The sequence below is a fragment of the Octodon degus genome, unplaced genomic scaffold (genome assembly GCF_000260255.1).
Source record: "Octodon degus isolate 3935 unplaced genomic scaffold, OctDeg1.0 scaffold00299, whole genome shotgun sequence".
NCBI lineage: Eukaryota > Metazoa > Chordata > Mammalia > Rodentia > Octodontidae > Octodon > Octodon degus.
This window is the reverse complement of record NW_004524875.1, coordinates 1,181,598-1,198,881: the sequence shown is the minus strand read 5'-3', so window position 1 is coordinate 1,198,881 and position 17,284 is coordinate 1,181,598. Positions and strand designations below refer to the sequence as shown.

At 44.4% G+C, this 17,284-nt stretch overlaps 1 protein-coding gene across 2 annotated transcripts in view; it reads left to right on the top strand.

Annotated features, from left to right (window-relative positions):
* Nucleotides 1-17,284, top strand: part of Nnt (nicotinamide nucleotide transhydrogenase) — a 94,043-nt gene that overhangs the window by 512 nt on the left and 76,247 nt on the right. For both annotated transcript variants that reach the window (XM_023707578.1, XM_004647298.3), the window contains exons 2-5: nt 3,225-3,420; nt 8,814-9,043; nt 11,735-11,952; nt 16,771-16,858. In XM_023707578.1, the coding sequence (XP_023563346.1) occupies nt 3,270-3,420; nt 8,814-9,043; nt 11,735-11,952; nt 16,771-16,858 (687 nt within the window). In that variant the 5' untranslated portion in view covers nt 3,225-3,269. The remainder of the gene's footprint in view (nt 1-3,224; nt 3,421-8,813; nt 9,044-11,734; nt 11,953-16,770; nt 16,859-17,284) is intronic.

Below are 17,284 nucleotides of genomic sequence, written 5' to 3'. Positions count from 1 at the left end.
GACGCGGGGCTCGGGCCGGACCCGGCGCGTCGGGCAGCGCTGGAGCGCGCGGAGGTCGAGCGGGCCCTCTCGTCCAGCCCGGACGCGGCCCCGTCGTGGTGGCCGGGGCAGGGCGGTGCGGACCCCGGCCGGTGGGCTCCGGGCAGGGGTTCTAACCAGCGGGGCGTGCAGCTGGCAGGGGCGGTGGGTGGCCAGGGAGGGGAGCCCTGGGACGGGCCCGGGTGCGAGCGGCTCTGGGCGAGGCCGTGCCCGCTGCCAGGCTGGGCTCCCCAGTAGGGCACTGTGTCCTTGTTGGAGTGGCTGGCCTGACCCGCGGCGGGTTTGCACCTGCAGATGTCTTGTCGCCCTGTGGTGCGGACAGCCCTAAGAGGCCGAGGCCCCTAGGACAGACCGTTCCAGTAAATGACATTATGTAAAGCGGTCCGACTTTTCCTTTGTGCCCTTGTTATTTGCAAATCTCGAATTTACGACGACTCTATTAATAGGAGCAGTGTAGGATTCCCTTCTTGTCAGCTGTGGTTACTTACCTTTGCTGATAGAACCAGTTTTCCACAAGGCTACAGAAGCATTTCAATGTCAAAGAAAATCTCCGGAAACTCCTTGGACGTAGTAGAGAATGGGTACCCAGGCTTTGGGATATTTATGCGCACTTATTTGGTCCTTTGGTAAAAACCAAACCAAACCTGACTTTCTGTTTTGGCCAAGGCATTGGGCCTGAGGTCATACTAAAGTGAATGTAACAACTAATCAAGAAAGAATGTTCATTTATCCTCTCAATAACCTTCTGAACCAGGAATTTTGTTGTTTTACTCCTGGAAGCCACCCAGTGTAGTAGATGCTTTAACTGTTCTCGTTTTAAAGACAAAATCAGCTACAGAGAAGTTAAGGACACACAGCAGAGCAAATAAGTTGAAGGGTTTTCCAATCCAGAGTCCTTCACTTGGTTGGGTGCTTTGCTAGCAATTAGGGGAGAGATCTGCTCTAATAACTTACATCAAACAGCCACAATAATGCCACACTAAGTAGGATTTCTCCTCTCTAATTTTGAGTTACAAAGATTTCCCTTTATTGGTTCAAAGCTGTGGAAGCACATAGATGATCAAAAGCGGAGAGTTTTGAGGCAAAGATAGGGGAAACAGGCTTTGGGGCCTGGCGTGAAAGCATCCTGCTAATGGTAAGATAGTTCAGCTACTCTGAGTATTTTTCAGTCATTTGTATTTGATTTAGGATTAGTGGTATAAACTGCCCTCATCAATAAGCTAGTTCCTACTCTCTGCCCAGAAAGTTACAGCATGAATGAAATGGCCTTTTTTTTTTTTTAAGAAATTGGCCTCTGAAGGCCTTGGTGCTGTTGATGTCTGATGCCCCTGCCAGGAATCTGCTCAACATCAAAAAAATTTTTTTCCCAGTAGGCAGGACAAATCCCCAGCGTCAAGTCCATGAAATAGAAGTCCACCTTTAAAACATTGCAAAATCTCATGAATCCTAGCATTGCTAGAGCCTAAAAGGGCCCCAGAAACCTGCTATTCTCTTTTTATAGATGAGCAGCTCGAGGCTTAGAGAGGTTCAAGTAAGACACCCCAGTAGCCAACTTGGACAGTAGGGGGCTGTACTGAAAGTCAGCTTCGTTCTTTTGTTGATGAGGTCTGAAAAAGCTTTGTCAGTTCTGTAAAAAAGGGTAACTTGGGGGGGGGGCTGGAATGACTGGAAGAGAGTTGGGTAAGTCAGGAGCTTGGAATAGAGAGCAGGTCATTCAGTACTGATCGGTAGGAAAAAATTCTTCCTCAGGATAATACTTACCTTTTACTTTATATCTCCTTTTTTGGTGTAGACTCAGTGAAAGTTTGGATGTGTAGCTAAATTTCGAATTCACGTTTTTTTCTTGTCAGCTGTGAATAACTCTCCATGTGACCCATGAATGGAGGAGGCTCTTTACAGAATTTAGGAATGCTTTAAGACTGAGGTGAAATACACGTGGGAAGACTGTAGATTAAAAACTGTCCATTCAAATGCAAAGGACCATCCACACACATTTTTAGTTGCATGCCTGAATCCGTCTTGATTTTGTTCTCTCTGTACTGAATATCTTTCCTTTCCTTTTCTGAGCCACATAAAAGGTCACAGTCACCTTCTTTGTTCCATTCAGGAACTCACTGCCTCTGCTCCTAGTGTTGACTTTTCTTGGCTCCCAGTGCGTGGCCTATTCCAGCTTGATCTTACAAGTGCCCATAAGGACAGAGCCTCTGAAACTGTCCCTAGTACAGTTTGTTGATTTAAAGGCCATCTTTTTAAAGCACTGCCCGGAATGAGACTTTCCATTACCAGTGCTCCTTGTTAGTAATTTAAAGAGCTTTCTTCAGCACCTGTGGCAACAGTTCTGCAATAAAAAAAGAGCCCAAACTCTCTTCCTAGGGAGTCTGGAAAAATGCTTGTGGAACGCGCTGGGATCTGGTGCTCAGCCAGGGCATGCCTAGTGGATGGCTCAGAACCTGCAGGCCTAGTTGGTGCTGCTCGTGCTGCTCTAGAACCTCTCCTTGACTGGTAGAGGTTCTAGGTCCTCTGCTGCTTCCTGTTCTTGGAAGAAGGAAATAAAAAATAGAGGAGCACTCCGAGGTGTAGCGTACTCCACGGCCCTGGGGATCTGCCTTCGAGGGAAACAGGAAGACGAGGTGCCTTCCTAAGGGCAAAGGCACCGTAGCTTGGGCACGTTTAATTCTCTTGAGAAGTGCGCCTGGCAGACACGAATCTTGGGTTCACTTGGGCAGCCTCAGCTTGGGGATCTCGCTGCGATGGGTGGGGTGCGCTTTGTAACTCACTGCTGGGAGGGGTGCATCAGGTAATTTAAGAGAGACTCAAAGGTAACTGATTACATGTAACTTTTTGCTGCACATTTTGATTAAGAAGATCTTTTAAGACATGACTCAATTCTTTAGGTGTGTGTGTGTGTGTGTGTGTGTGCATATGTGTGTGAATCTCTAGCTACATAAGGATCAAATAGACTTGTATGTGACTTAGGCTTGGAATTGAATAGTAATTTATGACTCCCAGGTTTTAGAGAAAACCTTGGAAGAATCTTCTATAAGAACTTCCAGATAAATTCTTTGTAGATGTCTACATTTAGCTGTTACATTCTAAGGTGTTTAGATTAGCAATTTAGATATTAATGTTCAAAAGACAAAGTACTTTTTCTTGGCATAGAAACCATTTCTTATCTCTCCCCTTAGCAATTTGCTTACAAGGAAACCAGAAAGTTGGCGGCGTGTGTCAACATGGCAAACCTGCTGAAAACGGTGGTGACCGGCTGCTCCTGTCCTTTACTTAGCAATTTGGGGTCCTGCAAGGTTCTGCCTGGGAAAAAGGATTTTTCCCGAACATTTCATAGTCATCAGGCACTGTGGTGTAAAGCCCCTGTGAAACCAGGTAAAGTTCTTTGTTAAATTTATTTTCTATTTTAAAGAGAAAAAAATTAAAATTTTACAACGTGGTAATGAGAGGGAAACAGTGGTTAGTATGTTGCAAGTCATCGTTAAATCAGTATCTCAGAGTACAAGATATAGGCATTTAATTGTTCAAACAATATTATCACAAACCTTTCTTTTCAATGAACTAAGAAATTAGTAGTATAACTGTTAACTGTTTTTGTGTGTGTGTATATATATGTGTGTGTGTATGTACTTATTTTTTTGCTTGTCCCTTCTTTTCTCCTTTCCCTTGCCCCAATTTCTCTTTTCTCTTGAGCGATATAGTTTCCACTATTTGCTGTATGTTTTGTGCTGTACTTGCTTTTTCCTGGAGAGTCTCACTCCGGGGAGATGATGTGATGCTTACACAGGCAGGGCAGGGTTATGTCACTGATGAGTGTGGTTTTGAGTTGCATCTGTTTACTTAGGTCTCGAGTTTATCCTTCTTTACAGCTGAGTTGTATTCCACTATATAAAAAGACCACATCTTTTTAGCCATTCCCTGTTTGATGGGCATTTGGGTTGCTTCCAAGACTTAGCTATGACAAATTGCTTTGCTATAAACATGGGTGCACATGTATTGCCGTGGTACAATGTTTTTAATTCTTCTGGGAAGATACCTGGGGGGAAATGTCTGGGTCAAGTGGGACCTCCACTCTTACTTTTCTGAGGAATCTCCCACTGATTTCACAGCGGCTGCACCGGCCTGCACTTGTACCAACAGGGCTGAAGGGCTCCTTTTCCCCCACAGCCCTGCAAGCATTTGTTACTGGATGATTTCTTGATGATAGCCATTCTTTCCCAGGTATGATGGAATAGCAGTGTTGTTTTAATTAACTTGGTAAAGTCTTACATCCACATTTGCTTCAGATAATAGGAGCTTATACTTCTCTTGGTTATAGATAAAAGGCAAAGCTGTGTAGTTTTATGTACTGCTGTTCATTTTTGTAAAAGACAAGGGAGTGCTGTTTTATGTTTGCTATGTATAGAATTTCCTGAATGCCTTTGCTAACAGAGAAGAACTAATAGAAAAAGGTAAAGATGAACCAGTTGAGTTGAGGGTGCCCATTGCCCATACTGTTTCTCTGAGCAGCCTTCCCTTATTCTTGGTTAATATTAGGCAATTGTACCACATCTAGCGCATCTGTACTCCAGAACTGGGGATTAGGTGTGTTAATTGACCTATGTTAATGTGTGCTGATTTAGTACATAGCAGTTTCATCTCAGTCCTGCTCAGAACCCTTGGAATTACCCCTGCACAGATCCCCTGCAGCTCCACCTTTTGCCTACGTATGTCTCAATATGCGTGACTTTCTCAGCATTGCTGATCCAGGCCACCATGGTGATGTGCTGGCCCCATGAATAGTCTCTGCATTTCTGATTCTGTTGCCCCTACAGAGTTCTGCACATGACAGTGAGAATAATCTCTTCAAGTGTAAGATCTTGCTGCTTCTCTCAAAATTCCCCACCACTGTCCTGGTGCTTGGGAAGGCGCTAAGACCTTCCAGAGACCTTCCGCAGTCTTTCAAAGCCTTCTCTGCTATTATGAACCTCGCTTGCTTCTATTCAGGGAAGGGGAGAAAGAGCAGAGTCTAAAAGAGGATGCTGGGGGCCTGCCCCGTAGCTCAGTTCTTTAAGTGGCTGCTTCAACCAAGCAGTCAGGCCCACGTTGCTGCAGTTAGAGCCCCACAGCTCAAGCCAGCCAAAGCTGCCCTGAAGGCATTCGGAGCAAAAAATATATATATATAAATAAATAAAATAAATAAATAAAATAAAATAAAAGAGGATGCTTTTTAAAAAAATAAAATTAAATCCAAATTTTAATGATTTAAAATTACATATCTCAAACTTCTAAAATGGAATAGAACCATCTTGGAATGAAGAAGTGGCCCAAATGAACACAGACATCCCTTGAAACTCAAATTTTATGAAGAAAGCAGTTCATCTGCAAATCGCACCCTGGACAGGGGGATGCCTCTAAGTGGAGTTCTCTACCTTTTATTTTTATTTTTATTTTTATTTTTTAAACATTTATTTATTTTTATTACATTTATTTATTGTGTGTGTGTGTGGCCAGCTCAGCCCACCAGGGGGCGGGGCCGGCTGGCATGTGGTGCTGGGGATTGAACCACGGTCCCTGTGCCTTGCCAAGCCCGTTCCAAGTAGGTGCTCTAGACCACTGAGCCATCCCCCCAGCCCCTTCTCTACCTTTTAGAAGTCTTTGCAAAGGCTGTTCCAGTATTTCTCTGTGCCTTTCATTGGCTAGGCTTTAGGTGAATGCCCGTTTACTTGGGAGATTTAGACATTTAGCTTTTGCTCCCGAAGGCAACATAGCCAGCCAAAAATGCCATTTTGTTGCTGAGGTGGAGGAGTAGGGCGCATGTTGGGGATGGCTTTTGTTACACATAGCATCTTTCTTCACCTTTAAATTTGTAGGACTTCTTTCATGAGGGCTCTTGAACTGCTAGGCATTTGAGGTTTTTGTTTGTTTGGGTCTGGGTTGGTTCGATTTTGTGGCCTTTCTCCCTTGTCCTTAGTCGATAAGCCGGTACTGTCAGGATCCCTTTTCCTAAGAGCTCCCGACTTCATCTTCACCTGCTTTCTTTTAAACTGCTGTAGGAGGCCAGGCGACCCAGTGGGTAAAACTGTGTGTAATATGAAAGCACATGACCTTGGAGGACGCGACCCTTGTTCTTGTGAGACTATCCATGGACTTAAGTGCGCTGTTACCCACGTGTAAGACTTTTTTTTTTTTATTCGGTTTCTGACTCTTCTCTAGATAACATTCACTAAAGATCACATATTGTACTTGTTTGCTGTGTCTCCGAGGTTTGTTTTGAGCTGTAGATTCTGTTCTACTTTTTTCTTAAAATGTACTTGTGGAAGAGTTTGTTACCCTGTATAATTTCCTAGTGCTCTAAGTTTGGCTGATTGAATCCTATTGGTTTTGTTTAACCAGTTTCTCTGTCTCTTTTATTTTTTGTAATATTTAGAGGGATAGGGAGGCTGAATTGGACTTAGCTATGCTATTTGGTTGTCATTTTGCTCAGTTAGACTTCAGCTCTCCTTGTTGGGCAGCCCTACTTCCTTGGTGCCGTTGCATTTCATCAGGAAGATTAATTAGTGAGCTTCCCGGTTGTGAAGCCTCTGTGAGTTTTTCACCGAGAGGGTGTAATGGCCGTTTGGCTGATGGCCGTGAACATGCTGGAGGCTTCAGACTGGTGACATTTCATCGTTCCGCATTCCTTTACAAGAGAGAAATTTTCTATAAAGAAATCCTTTTGTGCTACCATTTGGTTATGCCAAGATTACACTGGAAAGCTGAAGTAAAGGTTTGAGTCTTTCTTGTTATGTACTGGTTTTGCTAATAATCAGTTAGACTCTTTGCATAGAGTCCCCCAGTCCATTGTAGCAGTGTCAGGCCTGTGCCACTGCCGCACAACACGAATGTGTTATCTTGTGCTTAGGGAAGTCAAAGTCCAAAGCAGGGCTCCCTGGGCTTACATCGAGGCTTTGGCAGGTCTGCATCCTCATGGATGTGCCGGGGGCGTTGGCCCTTGTGCTTTTTCCTGCTTTGAAGGAGCATGTGTGGTTGTTTGATTCTGGCCCTTCTTCCACCTTCAGAGCAACAGTGTAGGATCTTCAGTTAGTCCTGGTTCTGACTCTGCGGCCTTCCTCCTCCACATGCAGGGCTGTCAGAGAATCCGCATTGTGTTTTCCTGTTTGAAGCTCAGCTGGTTAGTACCCTTGCTTTCTTCAGCTACGATAGGGCCCCTCTGCCCTGTTCTTTACACATTTACGGGTACTGGGGACTAGAGCACAGGGATCAGTAAAACTTTAAGGGATACTGTTTTTTTTTTTTTTGGTGGTACAACACCAACTCATGTATTTTAACATCTTTGGATGTGTTTTGTTCTATTACCATTGATGCTCAATTCACCATGTTTGACCACTGGAAGCTACTCAAAGCTGAGTTTCAAGTGCTTTTGATATAACTTGAGTCATCACCGGCCCCTTCCTTAACTTTTGGCTTATAGGACCTGTATATGAGGTTTTCTGATAACTGCACTCCTGAGAGTACATGTGACTTAATTTTGTGCATCAGGCTAAATATTTCCCAGCTTTCTGTTTCTCCCCTCAAAAAAGGAGTAAGCATTTGTTTGTCTTCACTGTCCTAATTGTTAATGCATAAGTAATATGGGAATCTAAGTAAGAGGGGAATCATCCATGTAGATTTAGGTTGGTGTGGTCTCTCCAAGTCTTTCATAATAACTTACTCTGTATGGATGAGCTGATTCTTTTTTTTATTGCATGTAGTTAGAGTTCAGGTCGAAAGAGTGGATTTCCTACACTTTAATAGAAACAGATACTCTGTTTAAAATGTGCTCATACCCTCGAGCCGCCCAGAACCGGGTGTGAACAGAAGCTTGCCCTGCATGGCCCTTCTGGCCCTGGGGCAGCATGGCCCGTTACACTTTCTGAAGCCCATTACTGTGCATTCTTGGGAGGTCTGGGAGCAGCGCACCTTTCCTCCTGGGAAGAAGCAAGGGGTGGTGCTCCGGGTTCCTGGCTGTGCCTGTCTTCTCCGTGTGCCTCGTGCCTACTGCTGCTGGGCCTCCCACCACTGCTCTTGACCTTCCTTGACAGCCTCAGGACTGTGCTTACAAATACCTTCTGTACCGTTCTGCTCTCTGGTCTCCTTTGTGGGCCAGGCTTCCTGGGGAGAGCCTGATTGGCTTGAATAGTCTCTGGCCAACACTGAATGTCTTTAAGCAGAGTCCCTGTGCAGGTCACTTGTAGGCTGCACTGCTGGGTTTCCTGCCATGTGCCCCGTGGACAGTTATCTCTGACCTACTTGTCATTCCTTGTCTATTTATTGCTAATTGTGTGCGATCTCATGGTACAGCATTTGGAAGTCTCTGAGGAATTTCTAGGGGCCAAATTGCCAGGGAGGAGCTTAGGTGTGTTAGGCCACTGAAGTGTATTGTATAGGATTAAAAAATGGTGGTCTACTTCTGTCTTTGAGAAAGCTCGATACAGGGAGAATAATCTTAGCAGACTAACTTGGGCTGTAGAATTTGCATGCCGTGTGCCCTCTCTGCGCGCTTTCTTCCATAAGTGTGTGCTGAGCTTAATGTGCCTGGAATAGAGCCATTTGACTGTACAGAGCTTAGATGAGAATGGGGGCATGTGGTTTTCATCATTTATTAAAAAAGTGAAAGAATTATAGTTTTGAATCAAGAACATCATTTTGAATAGCATGTTGAGAGTAACTTAGCTTGGATAGGCTGCTGATTTTCAGAAATCTGCTGTTTTAAAAAAAGCTTTGTTTTTGCCTTTGTCTTTTTGCAGGAATTCCATATAAGCAGCTGACGGTTGGTGTTCCCAAGGAGATTTTCCAAAATGAGAAGCGGGTAGCGTTGTCTCCTGCTGGCGTTCAGGCCTTGGTCAAGCAGGGCTTTAATGTCATTGTAGAATCAGGAGCAGGCGAAGCATCCAAGTTCTCGGATGATCACTACCGAGCCGTGGGTGCCCAAATCCAAGGGGCAAAGCAAGCCCTGGCTTCCGATTTGGTGGTCAAGGTAATATTCTTCTGTGTCTCCTGACAGCACGTTGACTGTTGAAGGCTTTTTTGCGGAAATATTACTTTCATTTTTTGGCTTTTCCAATGTCCTTGGTTTTTCATTGACACATAATAATTGTACACATTTATGGGATACCAGCGCCACATTTTGGCATATGTGTACAATGTGTAATGATCAAATGAAGGTTTAACACATCTGTCCTTAATCATTTTCACTTTTCCTCTCTTCAACAACACCTTTTCACCAAAGAAATGACTGTGTTTCGTGGGAGTTTTTCATGCTTCTGTAGAACTTTTATCAGGCAAAGTGACATATGTTTAACCCGAGGAGTAGTGACATTCACTTCTGCGTTTGCTGCACAGAAGTTCCTTCTTACTTGGCTGGGGGGTGTGCGTGCCACATCCGCCCAATCCAGAGTACCCACCAGTGAGCATTTAACTCCACTAGAATGGAAAGCACGTGCCAAGGGCAGCCTGGGACTGAATGTTCAGTGTCCGCTGCCTGAAGGCACAGTGATTCATGTTACAGAAAGCTGCTTCTAGAGAAGGCCTGACTGTCCTGGAAAGGCAGCTTCGGGCCGAGTGGCAAGTAGGCTCACTGACTCTGAAGGGCATCACACAGTTCAGAAGTCTAGGCTGAAAAGCTTCAGTGGCAAAATCTGAAGTGAAAAATGACGTCAGGAGAGAGAGCCTGTATCAAGAGTAGCTCAGATGCTAACAAGAGCTAAGAATTTAAATTCTAAGCCACCACCAACCAAGTCACACGGGGATGCTTGGATTATAGAAGTGTGACTACTGGATTAAAATACATTCTTGTAGTAATTTCTAAGCTGATTCAGTTATACAGTTTTTTATTTTTTAATCAGAGACTTCTGAGAAACATGGCAGGATCACTTTAGTTGGGTGTTGGTGTTTGAGCTCAGGGCTTCAAGCAGGCTAAACGTGGGGTTGGCCACTGAACCACCACCTTATCCCTGACACGTTCCCAAGTGGTGGCTTGTGCAAAAGATGCAAAACTAATAGTGTAGAAAATTTGCAACATGGAGATAAATCGTAATTCAGCAAAAACTTCTCAAAGTCTTAGTTATATGGATACTTAGTGATATAATTTAGTATATACTAAAAGAATAGGGATAAGAGAGAAAAAAAATACACGTTGCTATGCTGTTTACTTGTTTATTTTGGTACTAGGGATCGAACTCAGGACCTTGCGCTTGCCAGACAGGGGCTTAAGCCACTGAGCTGTCTTAGCCCTGCAGTGTGTTATAAAGGGCAAAACCTTTTGAACTGTTCCTCCAAAAAGGTTTTAGGTATATCTATAAATTTTAAAAATGTTGTTGTCAGGGGCCAGTGAGATGGCTCAGTGGAATAAGCGCTTCCCTGGCAAGTGCAAGGGCCTGAGTTCCATCCCCGGTTCCAGAAAAAAAAAAAGCTGTTGTCTTCTTAGGGATTCATAATGTATATGGGCTCATGGAAAGATGCGCTGAGAAATCTGTAACATAGAAACTTGCAACTTTACACTAGAACTGATGTTCTCTTGGACCTGGGGTCGTTCTGTCGAGTCAGCCTTGCTCACACCCTGGGAGCAGATGAGAGATCACACGTGGTGGCCTGGCCTGCTCAGACGCCGAAGTCCCACTGAGCCTTTATGAGAGGGCAGTAGAATCAATTCAGAGTTGCCTCCCAAATTCTTACTAAATGCACGTTATAGATTTTCATGGAGGAAAGACAGGCCTTGTTAAGTGCGTGTGTGTGCGTGTGTGCACACATGTGTGTGTCTGGTGTGCTGGGGACAGAGGTGTGCACCAGCTGCACTTCCACTCAGACACTTTGCATGGTCGTGTGTGGCTGGCATCCGAGGCCTGCGCCTGCTGACAACTGCTCTGCCCAGAGCTACGTCCCCGGGCCAGCGAGGACTTTTAGGGTTCCCGCTTCAGAATGGCGTGTTCACCAGGTCAGCACTCAAACGGTGCGCAGGTGGATCGAGGTGAAACGTGGTAGGCGCCAACTGACTGAGTGTGTAGACCAGGAGCCAGGCAAGTGCGCTGGTCCTTGCTAAAGGCAGGAATAGACTACAGCCTTGCACTTGGGCCTGGTGCAGCAGAGCTCCCAGCTTGAATAGCGCTTGTCTGCAAATAGTCATCCAGAGTCTCGGGTGACGCTCTTCTGCACTCACTGTCTGGGAGAGTTGAGTCTACAACGCCTCCAGTATTTCCCCACCTCACGTGGGGAAGTTGCGTGCTTGCCAAAATGAGCAAGAACTGAACCTTTGAGCGTGTGAGGAAACGGTATTCTAACGTCTAATTTTACTAGACTAATAGGTTTTGGAGGACGACTTATTATACCTCCATATTACACCACTCTGTAGTTGGCGGTCAAAGCTGACCTGGTGATAGGTGTTTCCTGGTGTGTTTTCTTTGCTCAACACCATCCAGAGTCAGTAGTGAGGAACAGATGGCATGGGGATGGACACTAAATGAAGAAAGGTTGACTTCTGGAGCGTTACAGGATTTCATTCATGGAATATAAGAAGTTATACCGTTCACTTAACAGTGTGATCTGTATATCTACACATAGTGGGAAAATCCGTGCTAAGGAGCCCTGGCCCTGCATGTGGGAGGCGTGCGCTGGCCACTGCAGCATCCTGGCCTGGTGTCATCTTTTCATCAAAATTTGACTTTGTTTTCAGGTGCGAGCCCCCATGGTTAATCCAGCATCAGGTGTCCACGAAGCTGACCTTTTAAAGACATCAGGAACGTTGATAAGTTTTATTTACCCAGCTCAAAATCCAGACTTGCTAGATAAGCTTTCCAAAAGAAAAACGACAGTTGTGGCAATGGACCAGGTTCCCAGAGTGACCATCGCTCAGGGTTATGACGCCCTGAGTTCCATGGCCAACATTGCTGGGTAAGTTGGTTCTTTCTCATTTTGTTTGACCAGAGACACAACAGTGGTTAGTGAACGCTCGCGCTGTACAGATCTTCTCTATTACTACCTCGTTGTAATTGTTGGAGACCGCAGCCTTTTGAGTAAAGTGCATTCAAATTATTTGTATGAATCACTGTTTCACAATAATCAGATAAGAAATTCTACTTTATGCTCTCCTTTAATCTTCATTGATAGGGAGACATAGTATGTCCATCTACCAAAGGAAATAACTGTCAGATTATTTGTTTGACCAGTAATCCATATTTTCATCCTATGTATATATCTATAAACAAGGTTGAATTTGAAAGTTCTTATAACTAAATATAAGAGTTATTATTTAGTGTCTTTTGTCTGAGAAGCTTAGGATGATGCATCTTTCAGATTTTTTTTTTTCAGATTTTGGAATGTTTGAACATACATAATGAGGTATTTTTAGTTTAGGGACCCAAGTTTAAACATGAAGTTCAATGATGTTTCATATACACCTTATATACATAGTGTTAAGATATTTTTTTTTTTTTTTTGGCGGAACCAGGGATTGAACTCAGGCCCTTGCGCTTGCCAGGGAAGCGCTTATTCCACTGGGCCATCTCCCCAGCCTTCAAGATAATTTTATAAAAGGTTTTGATATCTTTGTGTGTGAAGTAGTTTGTGCATTGTAGCTGAAGGGCCTGGAGTTTTTTATGTTTTGGTACTGGGGTTTGAACCCAGGGCCTTGTACATACTAGATGTGTATTCAACTGCTGAACTTTTTAAAAAAGTCTCAGCCTTTTTTAAATTTGATTTTGAGACAAGGTCTCACTAAGCTGACCAGGCTGGCCTTGAGTCTTCCTCCCTCAGTCTCCTTAGTACCTGGAATTACAGGCCTGCGCCCCTGTACCCATGTGCTTTGGGGCTGTGGAAGGCACCATTTTGCACACCTGTACCTTGATGGCAACCGTTGCAGGAGGTCAGGTGGGCAGTTTCTACTTGCTACTTATGTCAGTGCTCTCAAATCTTTTAAATTTTAGAATGTTTCAGTGTTAGAATTTTGGGAGGGACGCACATGGATCGTTGAGGGAGGAAGGGGACACCTGCCTAGCCAGCCAGATCAGCCGAATCAACCCTGGCGATCAATGGGGTGACATGTCGCAGCCAGATCGCCCTCACATCCAGTGTTAGAATTTTGGATTAGGGATGCCCAACCTGAGTGTATGTGTCAGTAGACTTTCCATCTTAAAAGTTTTTCTTAGGTGAATTCATGAAATTTTTACCAAGTGGGGGAAATACCTACATTAGGTGGAGCTACCTGGTGTGCCCGCCGTAGTGTGGACTGAGCTCTGTCTTCTCGTCTCTGAGGCGTGACGGTCACAGGCTTCGCTGGCCTGCCGGCTCAGCCGCTTTGCCTGCGTATGGCCTGGAGTGCCGCCAGACGGAGGCAGCTAGGAGTAGTCATGCCTGGACGGGTAAGGGGTAGAAATAGGTGACTAGTAAGCAGTGTTGCTGACGTTGCCCAAGAGGGCAGGAATGATCAGGAAATAGGGCAGCACTATAGCCCAGCTCTTCTGAGACATTACTAAGATTGTAAGCATGAAAACTATTATTAGTTGGAAATTTGCTAACATGAATAAGGTATAAATAAGATATTGTCCTCTCTGACCAAGATACTCCCCTTCTGGGATCCTCCCAGAAGAGTTCAAAGCCTCATACCACAGTGATATGTGTGCGCCATGTTGATGGCAGCACACTTTGTCGTGGCCACATCTTGGAAACAACCCCACAGCCCATCACCTGAAGAATGGTAAAGAAGATGCGGTATTTTTCTACAGTGGAACATTGCCCAGCCATAAAGAAAGATAAACTTCAGGCTTGTATAGGTAAATGGATGCGACTAGAGACCGTACTCATGAGTGAAATAAATCAGACTCACGTGTGTAAACATTGTGTTCTCTCCTTAGTGTAAGAAACTAAAAGAGTAGATAGTATTGAAAAGATATAGTAGATATTGTGAAAAGAAAAGAAACTGCTCAAAAGAAAAGAACAACTAGGCTGAGGAAAAGGAGAAAAGAAGGAAGGGGAAGAGTATACAGACATACACACGCCCACAAGATAGCTAAGATAGCTGTACTACTAATTTCTTTAAGGTTTTTTTTTTTGTGTTAGGGAAGGGTCTACAGGGTGTTCAGGGTCTCACTACTAGATCAGACTTGGGGCCGGGGAGATGACTCAATGGAATAAGCACTTCCCTGGCAAGTGCGAGGGCCTGAGTTCAATCCCCGGTTGGGGGTGGGGTGGGGTGGGGTGGGGGTGGGGAAGACTAGATCAGACTCATAGTGATCCGCCTGTTTACAGCCTCCCAAGAGCTGGGATCACAGGGGTGCGCCCCCACACCCAGTCTCAGCTGCCATCTCAGCATGCCTCGGGGCTATCTTTAAGTTTTTTGAAAGGAACAGTTAGTGCTTATGTTGCTTGGTCTATTTCATGTGCCTGTATCTGGTAACCTGACAGCTACTGTGAAGATGACAATATGTGATGCAACAACTAGTGTTAATAGCCTATCATCTTGTTTTGGAATTCTGTGTTTTTTAAAATTTTCTTAAAAGAAAGAAAATATATAAAAAATAGTGCTTTGGGGGAAAAAAAGATCAATATGAATAAAGCCTTCGCAGCCTGACACAGGAACTGACCGCTTTTCTTAGGGTTTGTTTCAGGCATAGCATATCAGATATGCCACAGATTCTCCTTGGTGTTTCAGCTGTTCTCTCTTGATAAGAATGAGAAGCAGTAAACAAAAATGACAAGTTAAAAATGCTTTTGTTGTTCTGCATGTAATGTGGCAAGAGGCTTGTCAGATGATCTTATTTTCTGTATAAATAATGTGCTGAAGGACAAAGGGAATTCTTGCCGTATGTGAGCTTGTAAAAGAGTTAATTTTGTGCAATGTAGGACTGAAAATTTTAAATAAGAAATGTAAAATGTAAAGGGCGCTGTGGCTCTGTGATGTGAAAAGCACACATGTGAAAGAGTCGTGTCAGTAGCTCAGCAGGGTGTGAGGAGTGTGCCTGTCGCAGGCCTGGGCCCTGAGCAGGAGGTTCATCAGTGTGGCCTCCCCAGAGGAGCCTGCCTCAGCAGCCCGCCAGCCAGCACGCAGCCCGGCGTTCGGGGTCACTGGGCTTTAGCATCACGATGCATTGAGCAAGAGATAAATGAACAAAAACTCAGAAGCCAAGTGTAATAGGCCAGACTATGCCTGGAGGCGTGGAGATCGTGGAGAGCACCGGAAACAGGCCAGCTCCGCCCCCAACCTGTGCACCCCGGTTTGTCTGACTTGTAAGACTGACAGGGGATGCAGCTTAGAGCCGAGAAGTGCATCTTCTGGCGGAGCTGCTCTTCCAGGTGTGATAAGTTCTCTAACTCATGCACAGCGGTGTTAGAGTGAAGCTGTGTGGCTTCCCGCTTGGTGTGGTTCGCTGTGAGCTTCTTGGCTGGGGTGGGTGGAGGAGGGAGGCCAGGTCATCTCTTCCAGCAGAAATGTTTTCTTACACATTTCAAACAGTCTCACTTTTGCAGTTTTTCCCAGAGTCATAGCTGAATTTTAGAAATGCTAATTTACCTTTGAATGTTTCTATTTGCACTTTGAAAAATTCTACTACTTGAATTCAAGAATAAGACTAACAGAATAACCTCTACAATATTATGTTGCTGCTCTACCATGATTAACCTAAAGCAATAGTAATGGCCTACATGTTCTGTGCATACATTTTCACATCGAGCATTATTATGTAACGATGATCAAGGGGAGGTTCTTTTGCCTATTAGCAAGTAGGACTCAACACTGAATAGCTGGAGTATGATGTTGGGTGTGTGTTACCCAGAGGCAGTGTATAAAATTACCTTCAGGTATAAAATGATACGAAAATGAGGTCAGTGTATATAAAAATTATGTCAAGAAAAATGTGTGGCGCATGATTAGGTTTTAGTGCGTAGCTACTTTAGCCAGAATACTCACTATTTAGTATCCCATCGTAAATGCCCATACTTGCTGTGTGGTAGGGATGATGCCCAGGGCTTCCCTGGCCATGTCCTTTGGTCCTCACATTCACTTGCAGAGAGAGATAGATGCTCATCTTGTCTCCTCTTATAGATGCAGAAACCGGAAATCAAAGAAATTTGCCAACGTCACAAAGACAGTCCTTTTAAGACCAGGACATGAGCTAGAGTCCGTTTGTCTCAGGCTGTGCTTTCTGTTGTTAAAGACCAAGGGCAGTGTGTTTGTTCTCCTTGAGGTTAGAAACTTCTTACGTGCAGGCATATAGCTAATGTAATTCTTTTTTTATTTACAAGTTCTACGTGTTATACAGTCATCAGAGAAAATTTGAACAAAGTTGAAAGAGAACGTTTAAAGCGAAAGTTTAAAGCATTCAGTAGCTTCTAAAAGAATTTGTTAGTGTTTTCTTGATTTTTTTTTATTATTTTAACAACGTCAGCTGTATTTACCTGCTGTATTTATCATGAAGAGGTTGGGCGGCATCCTGGACAGGTCGTCTCTGGCCAGCCTGCTTGGGTTAGACCTGTGGTTCCCAGGAATGAGCTGGGCCCTGTCGTCCTCTCTCTTGTGGCTCTGTTTTACCTTTACTGTTGGGAGGGCTTGCTGGGGAGGTGAAGGGAGTCAGCGTGTGCAGCACCTAAAACTCCGCTATGTGGTAGGTGTGGTGTGTGCGTTAGCAGTTATTCCTGGACACAGCTTCATTTCTAACTTATGATGGTGTGTGCATTTCAGAGCTTTGATTTCATTTAATTATCTGTTTATTTTTTAAGTTACAAGGCCGTTGTCCTCGCAGCAAATCATTTTGGACGGTTTTTTACCGGTCAGATTACAGCTGCTGGAAAGGTTCCTCCAGCTAAGGTAGGTACAGCTTTTAGTGTTTCTTCATAATGAGTTAATTAAAAGTAAAAATGTGTATTATCTTAAAATAATTACTTCTTTGTGTTAACTTCACATTGTTGACTCTGGTGACACGTACAGAATTTACGAAGGACCCTCAAAAGTGATCGTTTAAGATTGCTTGAAAAAAGTGATCTTTGCTTTTCCAGATGTTCTGTTGTCTTTCCTGTCACTGAAAGGCACTGGGGTAACGTGGTCTATACAGTGTTACTAATTTTAAAAAGCTTCTAGATTGTTTCCTGTTATGGGTCACTCAGAATAGGAACCAGATCAGCCAGGTTGGAATTTGGAAAGCCGTTTATTACTGAGCTCAGGGCCCCCCAGTCTGCTCTCACGCAGGAGAGGACCAAAAGGCGGCAGCCCAGGAAGCAGGAAGGGGTTTTAAAC